This window comes from Calonectris borealis, chromosome 2 (assembly GCF_964195595.1).
Source record: "Calonectris borealis chromosome 2, bCalBor7.hap1.2, whole genome shotgun sequence".
NCBI lineage: Eukaryota > Metazoa > Chordata > Aves > Procellariiformes > Procellariidae > Calonectris > Calonectris borealis.
In genome coordinates this window covers 107,450,671-107,468,531 of record NC_134313.1, presented here as the reverse complement: position 1 = coordinate 107,468,531, position 17,861 = coordinate 107,450,671, and the positions used below count along the sequence as shown (strand labels likewise).

Here is a 17,861-nt window from a genome sequence, read left to right as displayed (position 1 = left end):
CGATTAGCTATTCCCATCCAAACATTAACTTCTAGTAGGAATATAAGAAAATAGCCATCTTGACAAATGACATCAATTCCGGTCACTGACTAGTGCAGGCTGCTACTAACTGGGAGCCCTGTGTACTCCCACCCAGCCAGAAAGAGATTTGTTGCTACTGGCCTGAGGCTTGGAACTTCAATTCCTCTCCTCTGCCATGTGAATGAACCAGGACAATGTAAAATGGCTTAAGCACAAGCATCGTATTCAGCTACAAGATCTAAAGCTCTTGTGGAAATGGAAATCAAACACAATAGACATTTATAAAGTTATTATACAGTGCCTGCTCTGTAGCTGATTAACTTGCTCGCTCACCCAAGGACAAATAGTTAAACTATTACGTTGAGAAAAACAATTACATAAAATGCAACTGTTACTTAACTCAACTGACCTGCTCCTTCCTTGTAGCTCAAAATAACTATTCACTTTAAATTTCCAAATAGCTCTCCTAGTTATTTCCTATTCCTATTTTTATATGGAACTAAAATCAGGATCTCTCATCACAGTGAGTAAAGCAAAACTCACTAAAACATATGTTGAACTTGACTTTCATGATCCTTTTTAAAGGCCCAAAGAATCCACTTGAAACCCCAAATTCTTCCTTCTAATGACCAGAAAGCTCCACAAATCCTTATTCTTCTTATGAAATACTCTCCAATCTCATCAGTATTACTTCATCAGGGTTCTTCAGTTTCCATTCTCTTGTCTATTGCACCAAAGGTACTTTCATATTAGCACTCTGGAAGAGTACTCTGTTCTCTCCCTCTTTTCTAAGAACAATGACAGTTTCCTTTAAAGCATTTGTAATTTTTACTCTATTATAGCTTAGATTTCTTTTCTTGCACTTTTAGAGGATTTAATTCATTGTCACAACAGTTACTGCTCTCTCTGCCCCACAGAAAAAAGGAAAAACACTCCTAGAACAGATTCTTCAACTAAAGCAAATTTCTAGATCACAGCAATTTACAAAAATAACAGTCCCATAGTACACTTGCCAAAACCTGAAATAATTTCATGGGAATGTACAACAAAATACAAGTGAGACTAGAGAACGCTCATTTCAAAGGCTCATCCTGGTTCTGACATCCAATTGTTCCAGTATGATGTTCATTATTACAGAGCACATCAGGTAGTGTATCAATATTGCTACTGAAATCGAATAAAACTTCTGAAGTACCTCCACTGCCTGGACATTTGTTTGCAGATCTGTTGACAAGGCAGATCTGCAGGCTGGTATTTTTATAAATGTTGTGAAGAGAAAACACAAATACTGTTTTTTCAAGACTTGAGGTGTATCTCTGAACGTCTATTAATGAAGAAGAGGTAATCTTTCAAAAGAAAGCTACCAAGTTTCAGTCTAGCCAAAAGTATTAGTCAGCAGGTATTCATCACTCAACAGATTTCACTCAAAATGCCAGGGCAGTCAGAAGTTTTTCGCTTTCAGGATCTTTGATCTGGCAAATTAGGCTTCTTTACAAGCAGCAAGCCATTTGACAAAACCAAGCAACTAAGAGCAAGCAGCATTGGGCAAATACAACCTGCAAGCGTACAGTCAGTTATTCAAAATTTTTATGTTGGCTTTTTAGTATTAGGTGACTTTCTTCATATAATGCAGTTCAGGGCAGGAAAACCTGTAAAATTTTCAGTCTGTTTTTGGTGTTCAACCTGACACTACATAGGTAGCCCTTTCCCTCTCCTTTACAGCAAATGTACAACTTCCAAGCGAGAACCCACTTTTCCACAAACTCATAAAACCTTATTGACCAAACCACAGTCAGAATATACACTGTTCTCCTGAGCAAGAGCATACACAAGAGAAAGGGAACAAGAGAAAGAGAGGGAAAACTGCCTCTTGCTAACATTCTTTCAGCAAAAATTTATAATCCCTCAATTTTGCCATTCAAACAAACCTGATGCCTCCAGCCATAAAGAGCCTAATACCTGTATGCTTGTTTTATTTGTTAATTTTCATTACACACAAGGCTTTAAGGCAATAAAATTGTTTATAGGCTGCAACCCTCAGCAGCAGAGAAACCACAAAGAATTCACAGATGTGATTACCTTCTTCCAAGTTAAAAACATTACTTCAGAAACATCAGCATATAAAGGGGGTTGAATTGCTGAGGAATGAACATACCTCGGTTTGTCCACCAGCCAACTCTCCAGACGAACTGCTGTCAGCCTGGTTTAAACAAAGGGTTGCTTTAATTAGTGAAATATTACTAACTGACAGGGCAAATTCCAAAAATACTTCACTACAATTAGAAACCTTTCCCCCCCCCCATTAAAACAATTTTTAAATAGCATTTAACCCCTACACGGCCACATGGGTGTGCTCTAAGTATATCCATTTCTCCTCTGAACATCAAACAACAGTTAAGTAAGCAATAAAAATGTTTCCCAAGGCGTGTGAAAAAGCTTCCCAATATTATTACCAGAGGATCAAGGCAACATTTCATTTCAGTCCTGTTTCAGATCCCACTGGGACTGAAGTTCTTCCAGTCTAGCTCTGCATTGAGTTTAACGAGGGGGGATGCACAAAGGAAAGCAAAATGCCAAACAACTATTCAAACCAGTTTTCAGTTCAAGTTGAATTCAATTCACAGCTTATTACTATATTGACTGTAGTTGTCACCTTCCTCTAGCTGCAATTAATTTTCCACCTTTTCACTTTCTAGAAACTGTTCAGTTATTCTTTCACCACCTTGAGCAACCTCACAGGCCACGGTTCACCATATGTCCATGAGACTCCAATCCGTCTCCACACAGTCCCCCATGCAGCCACTAGCATGCTGTGTTTACGCATGATAGCAACTTGAACTGTGGAAATCAAAATCAAAATTTACTGCTGACAGAACAGGTAGTAAGACATCAATACCAGTGCAGATCTTTCTAAACAAAGAAATATAATTTTGCAAGCAAATAAAGGGTGGAGCTTAGTATTTTTTTCTTAGAACAAGTGATAAAATCCTTTAAAGTTAAGCCAAACCAAACCCTGGGATTTAGTAACCTGAACTACTGTACGTTATACACTCAAGCATGACAAATTAATCTTTTCCATGCAAAACATGCACATATACACAAGATATTAATTGTATAATACCTGTACAACAACATACAGATGCCCTTTTTGTTCTTACTGTTTGCATGTGCTGCATGTACAGACAGATGCCTTCAGACTAAATGAAATGTCTTGTCATAATGACATTTTGCAGAAAATTTAAGATCTTTCTATTACTCTGCCTCTTTGGAGGATGGCTGTGTTTAACTGTCTCTCTCTGACTGAATGTGGTCACAGGAGCGTCCTCCGTGAAAAGGAGAAGACTGCTATAGACTTCTTGGTTTATGTGAGGTATTTCCGAAACATAAGGCTCCCTGAACCGAGATTAAGATTTGATTCGTGCAACTCAGTGTTCGTGACCCCAGTCCCAGGCGTGAAAGGTGATTGTGCAAGGTCATCTAAGTGAATTTCTAGCAGAATCAGACTACCTGGAATTTAGGCTTACACTTACAGTTGTCCAATTCAGGCCATTATTTATAGCAGCCAAAATTTCCAAGCATTACAGCCAACATGAGCTTGTGTAGCTTATAACCTACAGCAGTGCTTACTTACATCATGACCTATGCTATGACTTCCTCTTCACTGTTGACTGATCTATCTGAATCTAGAAGCAAATATCTCCAGAGAGACAGCAACATGCAATCATCCTCCAAGGACTCCTAAAGATCCTCATATAATAAGTCCCAACATCTAACACAGTTCTCAAAAAAAAATCATTTTTGCAGCTATTACACAGTTAATTTTCTTTCACTCACTCAACTTGCTCTAGTCATCAGCTTCTTTTGTTCAAGAGGCATTTGTTAAGAAAGTAATTCAGTTATTAGGAACTATTTTATGCTCCTGTAAAATGGTGGGATTTGTCGATTTTTTTTCTTTTTTAAAACACTACTGTATCACCTATGAAGGTCAAATGCAAGACCTCTCAGACATAAAAAAAAAAACATGCTTTACTTTGTTTACTCAAATTTAACCTCAAATACACACACTCCTGCTAGCAGAGGCCCAGCCACCAGCAGGTGACAAAAAGTCACCTTGAATTTAGGGGGATTAAATTGCCTCCAGAGTTTCTTTTAAAAAGGCCTCTGTGAAGTGGGTGAGAAGAGTCCTTGCACTCTTTCCTTAGGACCCCAAAGCAGCCAGAGTGAGCCACCAACTACAAAAGCAGAGAGATAAGGGAATAGTGTTGCATCTAATCAAAACTGAGGACAGACTGCAATTATTTATCCTGGAACGTGGCCAGACCCCGTGGTCAATCATATTTATGAATAAAATTCTGTGAGACCTTAAAATAATCCAAGAGAGAACTGCAACACTCCAAGGCAAAGCAAGCCCCTAAGATCTTTAAATGTAGATGTATAAGCAACACAGGGAAAAATTCCACTAAATAAATACTATAAGTTTATGCCAGGACTCTGGCTGTTACATGCTACTATTTTCTATCTTGAACAAGAAATAAAATCTTTATTTGTGGCATGATATACCCTCACAGAGACGAAAAGTTCCAAACGACACATGTGCGCACACAAACCTTTCCAAAGCGTTTTCTGAAGTGGGGGGAAGAGGTAGGAGATCAAATCTCTCTGTAACCTGACCAGTGCTATCTTACCTGCAGGATAAGCACCCAGGCAGAATTCTGAGAAAATCCAGTGTGAAGAAAATCCTGATACTTTTGGAAAGTCTTGACTTAAAAGATCAACTTGAGAGGAGGCAGGGTAATACGAGTTCAACAGAACACAAGTTTAACAATCTTTAAGAAGTTTGGTTGAGAAACAGAGCATAATATTTGGTATCACCAAGCCCTTGTCTACTTTCAGGTCACTTAAATACATATAATCACCCCTACTCATATTTAAGATGTCTGAAGTTGAAATAAACAAGAGAACCTGATGATGTTTGTGAGAGTGTTTAACTATTACGGATTATCGATGAAAAAAAACTTTCCTAAACTCACTGAGGTTTCTACGCAGTATCCACATCCTATAGGCAACCATTGTCATACACTGAGGCACGGGGGAGGCCAAGAGCACTACTGAGCAATTTTACTTCCCTCATCCTGTAGAATACATGGTGTTCTGGATGCAAACACAAATGGATTAGTGGCCATTTCTTCAAGAATCATAGCTTAAATAAGAGCTGTGTAGCCCTGCTTCCCATCTATGTTTTTCTTGCATTCCCTCCATCTAGTCTGGAACTCCAGCTCAGCAGACAGAGAAATGTCTTCCTGCAGGCAAGAATGAACAATCTCTCCCCAATTACAGAGCCATGTGTGGGCTATGAGCAATTTTCCAAACATAAAAGGAAGAAGGGAATTTGCTATCCATATATTAACAAGCTAAAACAAGCCAACCTGCAGATGGAAAGGATCAAAGTGTCTGTTTGAGTCACCTCAAAATTAATCCCCTCCAGGAATGTTCACCACCTCCCCCCCTCCACACACAGACACACAGAGACACACACACAATGTCCCCCCAGTCCCTCCTAGAGCAAAAAGTCAAGCTCAAAGAATGCATCTAGCTCTTTTAGATTAATATGATACTCCCCAGAATACACCCTCTTTTTCTCTTTGAAAGACTGTGTTCTTCCCCCTTCCCCCTCCATCCTCAGACATGCACATGCAGATAGCTGAGAGAGAATTTTATCCCCGTTGTCTATCAAACACGATGCTATGCATCATCAAAAAGATTCACCGCAGGTTCAGGTTGGAAATGGCACCTGCATCACACAGAGATATGACTGTCCTTTTCAAATGCTAAAACAGGAAAAATAATATTTATCATCTGTAATACAGATTCTTTGAAGCAAATTTGCTTTATAAACAGGAAAAAGTGAACATAAGAAGCTAAAGATATTAGGAAAAGCAAACATACACATTATGACAGGTACTTCTAGTATTTCCAGGGTGATATTCACATTTGAGCTGCCACTGCACAACTGTATTTTACACAATACCTTAGTTAGATGTCAAAAGGGCATCTGTGATGTCAAACTCCTCTACATCTTTCTCTTAGGCAAGCTGAAAACTATCATGATTTGGAGAGGGCCTGAAAAGAGATTCTTGTGCTGCTAAACTATGGACAAAAAAAGCTACATTCTTCCCAAAAAAGCGTAAAGAAATTCAGTGTTAGCGTAAACAGCCCAGTTTAATTCCTACAGAAACATCAAAATTCCCATTTTTTGCAAAAAGTGTTAGAAACAGGAAACCTAGTACTGATGGGGTTGGTACGACCTACAAGAGTAACATTAATACAGCCAATTCTCATCACATCAGAACACTGGCCAGATTAAGGAGGCAACGCTACTGGGAGTTTACAAGCAAATCTATCTGCTATCACCCACATTACATCCATCAGCTCCAGTATACTGAAGGGTGTATAATTTGGGAAATTGCCATGTACAGAATGATGTGGCTCACTGACAAGCAACATCAGTTGCTCCAACAACTCATGAAACAACACAAGTTGTGCCAGGCAGCGTTAATAGGAAGGAAGTGATGGACTGGGAATAGGGACTTTACTTTCAAATTCCACCTGTTAAATCCATCCTTGGGCTTTGAAGTTCTCTCATTTCATTACCGCTCACAAGTTTGCCTCCTTTGCAGAGGGGCTATACACAAAATTAGATAAAAGGGAGCTAAGACACAAACCATTTCAGCCACCATCCCACCATATGGATCTTGGAAATGTCAAAAGCTCCCTGCCTCACCACAGACCTCTGGGGAAACATGGACAAATGGCTTAGTTTTTTCCTGCAGCTGTGCACCATCTCTAAAATGGAGATGCCAGTTTTTTTAAGATTGCGATGACATGCAGCTAAGTAACTTTGAGAAGGAGCAGAAACTGTCCAGATACCACAGTAATATATAATGTAACAGACAGGAAGGAAGGTTAATATGTTTGTGCCTGAACATACTTCAAATGTCAGCAGCAAGCCAGTTTCACTACACTTAAAGAAAGCTAGCAATAAAAGAGGCGGTACTCAGAGGACTGGTTTCTAAAATTATATCACATTTTTGGAAGCACTGCTGTATACATGAACACCACAATTAATAGAAGAAAAGGTTTGGTTTTTTAATTCAATGAGCCAGTATATTTCTCTTTCCCCTTTAGAAAGTTTCAGTCATTTGGTTAGGAAACAAATTTGTATACAACTATTCATGATTAATCAATAATCTTGTTGCTATAACATGGGTAACTACTAGAATACAGCACAGCTTAAAAAAATTATTCAACTACAAATAATGAAGAGAAATACAAAAGGCATCTTGAAGTACTTCACCACCTGGTATAGACCTTACAGTCAAGTAATGTATTATTCTTCAGAGTATCTTGCTGAAGTCTGTATGTGTAAAGTTCATCTGTCATTGCCCCCCTCCCCCAATTTATTCATTACAAATACATCACCCTAAAAATTAAATCTTGATTCCTAGCAAGCGACAAATAACTAAAAGAGCCAAAACACAATCAAGAAACGCTCTTTTTATTCCTCAAGTACAGAACAGTCTGGGTTAAACGACACATAACTCGGGTCTGCCAATTCTTAATCTCCATCAACACAAAGGCATAACAGCACATGTAGACTCTGTGACCCCACAGTGATCTCATCTTTTGCATTTCCCAGGAACTCTATATTCAAAGACCTATGCAGGTTGAAAATATCACCTCAGAAATGCTCTTTCCTTTCTTCTCTAGACCCTTCCGTACTGCTTTTAAGCGGAAGTATTTTCATTTTTCCTCTGCTTTCCCACTGACCACCTCTCTCTTGAATACTTTTTCTCTTGCTGAATGCTGCTCAGCGATAACTACAATACCTAGGAAATTGTTTGTGCCCCTAGGCAACATGCCTAAATCTGTGAAATCCTCAGTTTGTGTTCTTGTAACCTCAGTCAGGTGAATTCACGCTTTTCCCAATCGTTAAATTTCTTCATTAACTAATGGATCCAGCTACACCTGAAAAACATCATTATATCAGCCATATCACACTGAAGTTGCATTCAATCTTCATGTGAGTATAACACTTTTCTTTCAGAAAGTGCAGAACTTCAGTTCTGAATACAGTAAGTCGGAGTTACTTGAACTGAAACTCCCAAATCTATTAGCATGTACTGCAAATTTCATGGCCATGGTAAACAAATAAAACTGGTGCCCAATTTGGTGTCATTAAGAAATAAATGGAGCAAGCTTACCACTCCTCAGAGAGCTGTCTGAAGATACTTAATGACTCATAGGAAAACCTTGACTTGCTCTGCACACATGCTTCATTTCCCTCACCACTTCAAGTACAATGAAGTGAAAAAATTCTGCCTGCTTGAACACTTCTTCTCTATTTTGAAATGCTTTTCCCTTCTCAGCTCTACAGGTCTTCAGAGCACTTATTCATTAAGGAACAACTACAAATAACTGTAACAGCACACACATGGGTAAGCCAAAGCAAGTAAACTGAACAAGCCAAAAGTATTTGTACAGGCAATGCTTCCTCTACAAGCAAACTGTAAAAGAGGGATCCATTTGCTTGAAAGACTCGAAGGAGAAAGAAATTATTCCAAGATGCCCAGGAAAGGAATGACATTCACAATACTCAGAATGCAAGCTGAAAGCAGAGGAATGCAACTCAAAGCTCAGAAGTGCCATCAGGAAAGAGAAACTGCATTTTCTCACTGGCAACGCTCTGATTCTCAAGAGTGACAAGGCCCTCCAGCCCTCAGCTCTTCCTAAACTCCAAGCTTAAAAGGAACCACAAGGGCTTTCTGCCTCTTAAGAGCTTGCCCACCCCTATTAGCAGAACTGCCCAGCCTCCCCAAGCTGCACACTTCACTGGGCCTCCCAGCGGGCAGATCCCATCCCTTCCCTTCCTCTTCTCCCACAGCAGCAACACCCACAGCCCTGATCTAAGCACAGATGCACAATTCCACCTCGTTCAGCAACAGGCATCACCGTGCAGATGACACCTGAGAACCTGAAATTGGTTTGCAAGAGGTAGGAACGATTATCACCTCCAAAAAGACAGAAGATGGATCCCAATGAGGCTAAGTGTCAAATTCTCTCACTGTATCATTTTACATTTCAAGTTATGTTACTGATGACAATATCAGCATGAGTCAGTGACATGCAGAACGTGTAACAGTAAAGTCTGCTTTGCCTGAATTTCAGTCCTGTGCTCCAAGCATTAGTCACCACATTCTTTAAAAACAAAATAAAACCCAATCAAAAAAATCTATTAAAAGGAAGAAAAGCCATTACTCGCATTTCATACCAGCTCAGCCTAACCATGTTTTCTATCAAGCAGAATAATGATGTTTTCATAAAATCTCACACCTGCAGGGAACACAGTTTCACTTAAAAGCACACAGCTAAGGCACTAACCAGCTCAATTGGGTGTTTATATGAAGTGTTAATTCATTAAACTAGAGATGACAAGGTGCTTTCCCCTTCTCAAATGAGCACAAGCCATTAAAAAACAATTCTCAAAGATGCTTCTGATTATTTATCAGTTCCTTCTGGCAACACATTTCTTTAATCACATGATCACTGACTATTTTGATACTATTATCTTAAACTAGACTATGAATCAATGTTTCAGTCCTGGTTTTCCCCAGAAGTACTGTTCTGTACTTGCAAATTCCAGATGTCACAGCTGAACACAGCCACTCTTTCCCAATTAGCTCCCAAACTTTCTTTCTTGGGGAGTAGCATGCTATCTCCTACAGGCAATAATCAAAGCTGGGGTCCTCATGACCTAGTCTCTAGCTTTCCGGAAAGATCAGCTTGTTGACATACTTTATGCCCCTAGCGTACAAAAAGAACAGCTATTATCTCTTCAAGACAGAATGAGCATCTGCATTTCAAAACAAAACTGAGAGTAACAGCATGCATACATACAGGAAACACACAGTGTTTCAATTACATAGAAATAAAAAGTCAAAACCAGATTTTTTAAAATTACTGTTTTTTTTCAAAGTACCTTTGCACAGGAGAGAAAGCAGGTATTTAACAAAAGAATACTCAGCAAAAGCCAAAAGATTTTGGCATGCTACTCTTGTGCTTCCTGGGGGATGGAGTTCTGGCTGGCTTCTGGCATAATTCCTCTAGAGATTAGTTTCTTTAAAGAGAACTACAAATCCCATCATGCACTTCTTCAATTCTAACTGTAAAACCATTGTGCTCCAGGAAAGCCACTACTTGGAGAGAAGTCCAGCACTTACCAAAGGGGGGAGGGAAATCACAAATGAAGCATACCCTGTGAAGCAGCACAGAAGTAAAAGCAAAATATTAGATTGAAAACGCAAAAATTTTAAACCTCAAAAGACAAGAACTCTATGGAAGAAAATTAAGTTTTCAGCCAGAATTAAACTTATTTCTTCCCCTGTCCCATCATTAAGCATCTTGAAACACATATGTAATTTAATATAGACAGATGAATCTTATCATAAGATTCAAGCCCACACACTTCACACTTAAGTATGCTTTTGTACAGCAGACAGACAAAGGAGTGGCAGGATAGCTCCAAAGTATTTTAAGTAACCATGGTATGTAAGACAGAAAGAAAGAAGACAAGTAAAGGAATATTGCCATCCATAAAAATACTGCAGAACATGAAAAGCTCTCCAAATAATGCAGAACAGCTGGATTCAAGCTGCAGCAAGGCCACTGCTGAGTATCTGTTGAAAGAGAACACCTGCAAGGTTACAAAACACACAAAATACGGAACTCTTTTTTGAAAACGACTACAGAATTATCGTCAGTCACTTCTTTCCAGAGTCATAACTTATAAAGAAAGTGTATGAGACTTGCCGATATTTACTTGTCATATTTTATTTACGGATTGAAGATGCACTTCTAAAACAGGTGTACTGCTGATATTTGAAAAATACAATTTTGCTTTCAACAAACCATAATAAAAGAACAAGAGCAGCTAAGATAGAATAGCAGTTTTTTAGATGCTCATAACCTTACAGCTCAAAAAAATCCAGTATTTGGACTAGACAGGAGAAAGTAGAGAGGAATTTTAAGAAACAGACTAATAAAAATCTCATTGTTTTACTGAAATCTACTAATCTAAAAATTTGTTACTTAAAATTCAGTCTACTACTAAAAACGTACATCCTCCCCCAGAGTTTGATCTTAAACACCCTGATCTATTGAAACTGTCACTGGAAATGTCAGGTTTCCCAGAAGCTGCAGTAATAGGTCATAAGTTGTACTTGACTTTTCATCTTCCAAATCAAATCCATCTCAACTGAAAATAAAAATAATTCTGAAGGCTGAGAGTTTCTGATAGCTGCAAGAATAACTGAATGATTGCAAAAAAGATAGCACACCTCAGGAAAGGCTTCTTTTTAATTAGTGAAATACCTTGTGTTCATAAGGAAGTGTTTTTGGAGGTTTTTCAAACACAAATTAAATTGATTACATACTAAAATCAATAGCAATGATTTTAAACATAGACCTAGTCAGGTTCCAGGCTCTCACTTCTTGACCATAGCATCAGGCTGTGTGTTTATGCACTAAACTCAGATAACAACGCCTTCATCAAACCCAAAGAGAACGGTTTGTTACCGAAATCCAGGCAGCTGAAGTTTCTTCATATATATAAAATTAAAAAAAAGGCAAATTACCCATAACCTGGCAAAAGTACAATGTCAACAATTTGTAAAAAATTACATTTGGATTGCAAACACTATAGAAAGGCTCAGATACACCAGGTAAACAAAACCTAACACATATGTTCAGGAAATCACACGTTCCCAGAGTATAAGCACACAATACCCACAAAGATATACTTTGCTCTCATAGTTACTATTCTCAGGTCACTGACTGCTAGGAAAGTATCCTGTAACAAACCACTATCACCTATTAATCATTAAAGCTAGACAAAACAAAAGCTTGGATGCACACAAGTTGTGTTTCCATGACTAATTCCTTTACAATTTGGGGAAAACTCATATAAGGCTGTGGAATACAGACCACGTCTCCCTCTTTACTAGTCCCAGGAAGGGCAGAAAACAAGGATGCCCACAATGTGGTACAGAGCCTAACATTGCTAGAGCTAGGTGTTACAAACCACCCCATCTCCAGAAGAAACCTCTAATGGAGTAATCCATTAGTTTGTGGTTGGTATCAAACAGCCAGGAATGTTTGAGCTATGCCTGGCCAGAGCACTTCTCAGTCTCTCCTGGTACAGCAATTCCACTTCATACTAAAGCACTGAAGCAGGGAAGAGTCTGCATGCATAGCATACGAAGAGGGAAGACCATAGGACCTCTAAAGCCACTCTCCTGTGATGCAGAAGGCACAGGTTCAGGCACCTGCTCTCCTTTGCTTCCACATTGCAGATGAGCACCCCAAACACAGTGCTACGGTATCTGTCTCTTCCTGGCTCCATGAATACTGAATTATTTATTACAATAGTCTAGTTTCAGATCCCAAAACCAACTTTTCCCCCCTCCCTCCTTCCCAGTGGGATGCCCTCAACTCCCCCCACTCTCCCAACTACCAACTTTTCTGCCCGATAGCAACAAGCCATCTCCGCTGGCCGATACAAACCCATCTGCTGTCCTGAAACAGGAGGACTTACGCTAACCAGCACAGAAGACTGAGCTACTGACACTGCAGCTGCCAGAGGACAGGAGGAAGAGGAAGAAGAGGCAGCCACTTCTGCAAGGACAAGAAGCAACAACAGCAACCTGACACTGACCAGCAGGCTGGAAGGAGGTGCAGAACTTAGCACACAGCTGTCTGGGCCCTCCTCATCCCCTTCAGAGGAAAGGTGGCAAGCCAGATGGAAGTGTCCCCTGGGCCACTTTCAACTGCAGCCACGTGCTGAATCATTAAAACAGAGATACAGAAAGCTGAGGGCAGAAAAAACCCTCAAAATGTATTAACTGGGATGAATACGGGTGATTAGGACACAAAAAGTGTCCTCATTTAGCAATCAAAAAGCCTCGCAAAAACCTGAAGTCTGAGATATTTTCATGCTGAAAGACAGGAGGTGCAATGTGCTTTATTCTTTGTATCGGTGCAAAGAAACACTGCTAGAAAAAAATATTCCTGTAGAGACCCTCGTATCCAACAAGACAATATTATGCAAATGTAAATAGCCCTCATCAAATTACACACTAGTGGCTTCTTTTTTCACCTTACCTTCTCAAATGAATTTTAGTAGTACTAGCTGCAGAAAAAGGGCAAGTATAGAAAGACCTATGGAAAAAGGAAGCCAACCCATTTTACTTCAACTAAAAAGACAGCTATAAATACACTTCTTCTATTGATCAGTGGGAATGTGCTTACAAAACATACAGTCTCAGAAATGGTACAGAAAAGGCAAGGGACAAGAGGGCAGGATGGTACATTGAAAGTTTTATATATGGTCTAATGATTTTTTCAACACAAGGGAGAACTACAAATTCACTTACATTGAAGGATTCCAGTATATCCAACTAGAATTACCTCCTTAAAAAAAAACAATACAGCATTTTAATTGAAAGTAAAAACATATGTCTGCAGGTTAAAAGTCATGAACACTCACTTTTTCACTCTGTCCACAAGCATACAGCTTTCAACAAACTGGGAGAAAAAAAGATGACCTCAACTCTACGTTTTTTTGTTTGCTTCTGTGGTTAAGGCTTAAAAGATATCACCACCACCTTCATCTTTCAGTAAATCAATGCAAGACTGATAGATTAAATAAAAAAGCTAAGCTCTAGAAGTGCCTCCTGAATATGTAAACCTAATAGACCGCTCTCTAAACACCACCATTCTCTTTCTTATTCCCCAAAATCACAAATAAATACATTCCTAAATGGATTAACATCCTCTTTCTGCCATCCCCAAAGCTAAGAGAGTGTCTGTGTAGCTTAAGGAACTACAAAGACATAACAGCATCTTCCCTTCCTCTGTCTCCGAGGCTGCTTAATTTCCTCAGATCTTTTCCAGTGGAGGTGCACTGGAAGCAGGCTGCATCAACACACCTGTCCATTAGATTACTGAAAATCAATCTGTCACCTTCTGCCTCAAGCAATTCATTATCTCAATTCTGTTATCACACAGGTCTGTACCCACAGGGTAATTAGATAATAGCATGGGCAGGGAAAAAAAAAAGAAAAAAGAAAGCTGAACACCTAGTCCCTGTGAAGCAAGGCAATGTTGTTCTCCTATCACTGGCAGATCACTACAACAGACCCTGCAGGCTATGGAAATTCTGCCTTAATACATCAAGCATAGAACAGCTATACCTCCTTCCTGAACTTAAGAAGTTCTGAGTGTGCAAGTCCAGTTATATTCCTAAACTATGCAAAAAAAATTAGCAACTTCAAAAGTACAGTTACATGGTGAAACATATCAATACAGGAGATTACCAAATCAAGTAGGGAAAAAAGGGAGAGAGGGCACTTACATGCACAAAGTGCATTACCATTATCACTGCAGACTCTCCCACACCGCCATAAAGATAGTTTAAATGTAAGAAAATCTCCTCACTCTCTCATTTATCAGACATAGCTTATTATGTTTATTCTGCCATTCCAAGCACTGCACTAAAGGATTAATTTTAAAAGCCAAAATGAATACAATGAAGAACACTCCTGTCAGAGTGCTAGGGATGTTGCAAGGAGTAAGGGTAGCAGACTACTCTATCCCCAGGTGAAAATATCATCTTCCAGGCTGTTTTTCTGAAACTCAGTTTTCATTCATCATCAAATGGCAGGCCTCACTTCGGGGACATTGGCCTGCCAGAATTTTAATAGCTTTGACATTTGCGGGATGCTTGCTTCCTCCACCTTATCCTCTACCCCTCACTGAAATAATTTGCTGCTAAACACCTGCAAATACTTACTTGCAAATCCCTGTTACAGGCTGCTGCATAAGAAACAATTATGCAGGGACTGAACTGACTTTCAGAGGGGCTGTACAGTCACCTGGCTTACTTCTGGCCTTCCAGCCACAAAGGTACTGAGGCCAGCAGAAACAAACAAACAAACAAACAAAACCAATCAAAAAAACCCCAAAACTACCCAAAAAAAGCCCCAACAACAAAAAACCCCAACAAAAAAACCCAACAACAACAAAAAAAGCCTGAATCATTAACTCACTCCCTGTCCTCCACCTCTCCTATCACACACATCTTCCTTCATGGCTGGAGAATCTCCATCAAGAGAAAATTTTCTTCAGCAATAGCTCAGGTGTGTAGTTGATACATAAAGACTCTCATTAGAACTGGGTAACTTCTGGTTACTTTCAGTCCTGTGTTTGAGCCCTCTGTATGGAAGGCACAGGAGCTGAGGTTAACTTGACCTGCGCAAAGGTTCTTCTTTTCTAGGCTTCACTTCCTTGTTGCTGGTCAGTTCTTAGCCTATTGATCCACCATAGTGCTAAAAAGGTCTGACATTTCTGAATGGTAAACAACAGGAGTTGCTTCACAGCGCTATTTCACTCAAGTAATTCATTTTAATTCTTAAACCATCAACATGAGGTAAATAAGTACCTTATTTAACATCTGGATCAACACTTCCACTATGATCTTCCCAACTTTACTCAATGACTCGGTGTCAGAATTAGGAATCAGACTACCCATGCAATATTTTAGGTTGTACTTAAAGGGCAAAAGTGTGACAAAGCTGTACTTACAGCAATACATAGCATTTTTCGTATCACAAGAACACAATGACAAACAGTAATGTGTAAGCTGTTTCAGTACTTTTTTCTTCTCCACCGAAAAAAATAAAACTGTAAATTTCTGACAAGTTTTGTGAAGCAGATCGATAAGGCACATTCAGCACTAGTTACTACAGTAGGAATTGTACATTCTCAACAGGTACTCAGTAAGGATCAGGAGATTCTTCCAGTCTGCAAATGAGTTAACAATTTGATTCTTCAACTGGCAGCCAGAAAAATACCACTAGAAATTCTCACTAGGAATAAAACAGAATTCTAAGCCCTAAAATTAAATGCCTAACCAACCATTACACTTCTTGTAGTATGTTTAGTGACTTCTAGAATAATTTCCTTGTATTGCAAATGTTTGACCACATTTGGTTTTCCTTCATTACACCTGTTCTGCAATTTTAGCACTGCCTGCTATTTTGGTTAGCATCTCTGTTTTTGTTTTTGTTAAAGAGTATGTTTAGGAGACACACAAGTAATTATACTAATAATGTTTTACTCAAGTAAGCCTCACTGATCTCTCCAAAATACCACCTCATTCTCTGTCATTTTGGTCATTTCCAGAGAAATCAGACAAAAATAGATGAAGAAACTCTCCATCAGCTTTGTCAGGTGCAAAAGGAATTGCTGTATTCTTCTAATCTTCTGCACTATTATATCACTGTCTCAGTGATACCCCAACTTCTGCCAGCCATAGAGCTTATGGTCAAAGAGAGAGATAAGCCAGAGGGATGAACTCACGTGCCACTCCGCAAGCACCACAGCCAGAGAAAGAACCCACAACAGGGATCTTTTTCTATGTTCCAGCTATAAATATTTTCTGCATGACCACGGAACAAGAGCAGGCCAAAGAAGGTAATGCCAACAGTAATGACATCCCAAAATATCAGAGTTGTTCAGTAAAACAAAGTGTGAACTGCAGAAAGGTACTTTGGATTAGGCCAGAGATTGCAAGTAACACTGATTAAACCACTTGTGGCCACTGCCTTTTCTAAGTAATCATTCCCTGTGGCACACACACACCTATGCTGAAATGAAATGGATTGTTTTAATTTAACTCATGGAAAACTCTTGGCAATGCAGCACTGATTCATGAGCACCTGTGCTTCCAACAAATTAAATGACTAATTAAGCCTTCCAATAAACATTAGTTATTAGAAGTAATCGATTTAATTACAACAAACAAAAAATCCCTTTTGGCTATATAGGGTGAAAAACCTACTACTTCCAATACTTCAGAGGTTCTATTTCACAGCTTCAAAGTCATCAAGAATCTCATTAGTTTCAGCAAAAGCCCCACTTGCCCTTCTATACAATGAACTTGACTAACTAACTGCAGCAGTTTCTTTAAAAAATTAGCCAGCTTAAGACATCTGTAATCAGTCATGGTGTTGAGCAGTATCCAGAGCTTTCCTATCAAACATCACATATAAAAAACCCAAAGTCTCGTTTGTACAGCTACAGCCCTTGTGGCTCTTGCCACTGTTTCATTTCATACCTAGTAAAATGTAAATACTGCTATTACAAATATAATGACTACCACCAGGCACTCCTCAACACACACAAATAAAAAATATACTGTTTAACATGTAAACAGCATTCAAAAAAAAAAAAGAGAACATTTCAAGTTACACAAAATGCTGTAATTGTCACCTCATCCTAGGCTTGGAAATGAGACACTTGGTTGAGGCACAACTCCTTACCCGCTCAGGAGATCATTCCGACTTGGACGATCACGGCTCTGGAGCCTCAGTCGTCCGGCCTACGCTCCTGGTCAGCACCGATGCCAAAAGCTGTTTACGACCTGAGCAGTTGTCAGAAGATACACTAAGATCTCGATCCTCTGATCGTTTATCTAAGGAAAGCACCAGTAAACAACTAGAGATTTTGACTTTTTGTAAGACAGCTAGCAATTTTAGCCACTGATAGCAAACGTCTGCCAACAGTTAGGTGGTGGGCATCGGGAGAGATTTGGGTGAGTACTAAAGACAACACCATTTATCACAGACACCAAGCAGATGCGCTGCAGCGGTTTACGACAGCCTCAGCAGGGGCCGGCAGCGGACGGCGACCCGAGAAGCAGAGCGCGGGGGAGGCTCCTCGCTGCC

General features: G+C 39.4%; 1 protein-coding gene across 1 annotated transcript in view; it reads right to left on the bottom strand.

The window, feature by feature from the left end:
• Positions 1 to 17,861, bottom strand: part of TNS3 (tensin 3) — a 256,780-nt gene that overhangs the window by 205,874 nt on the left and 33,045 nt on the right. Inside the window, exon 2 of the mRNA XM_075142915.1 lies at positions 2,177 to 2,221. Coding sequence (XP_074999016.1) covers positions 2,177 to 2,221 — 45 coding nt within the window. The remainder of the gene's footprint in view (positions 1 to 2,176; positions 2,222 to 17,861) is intronic.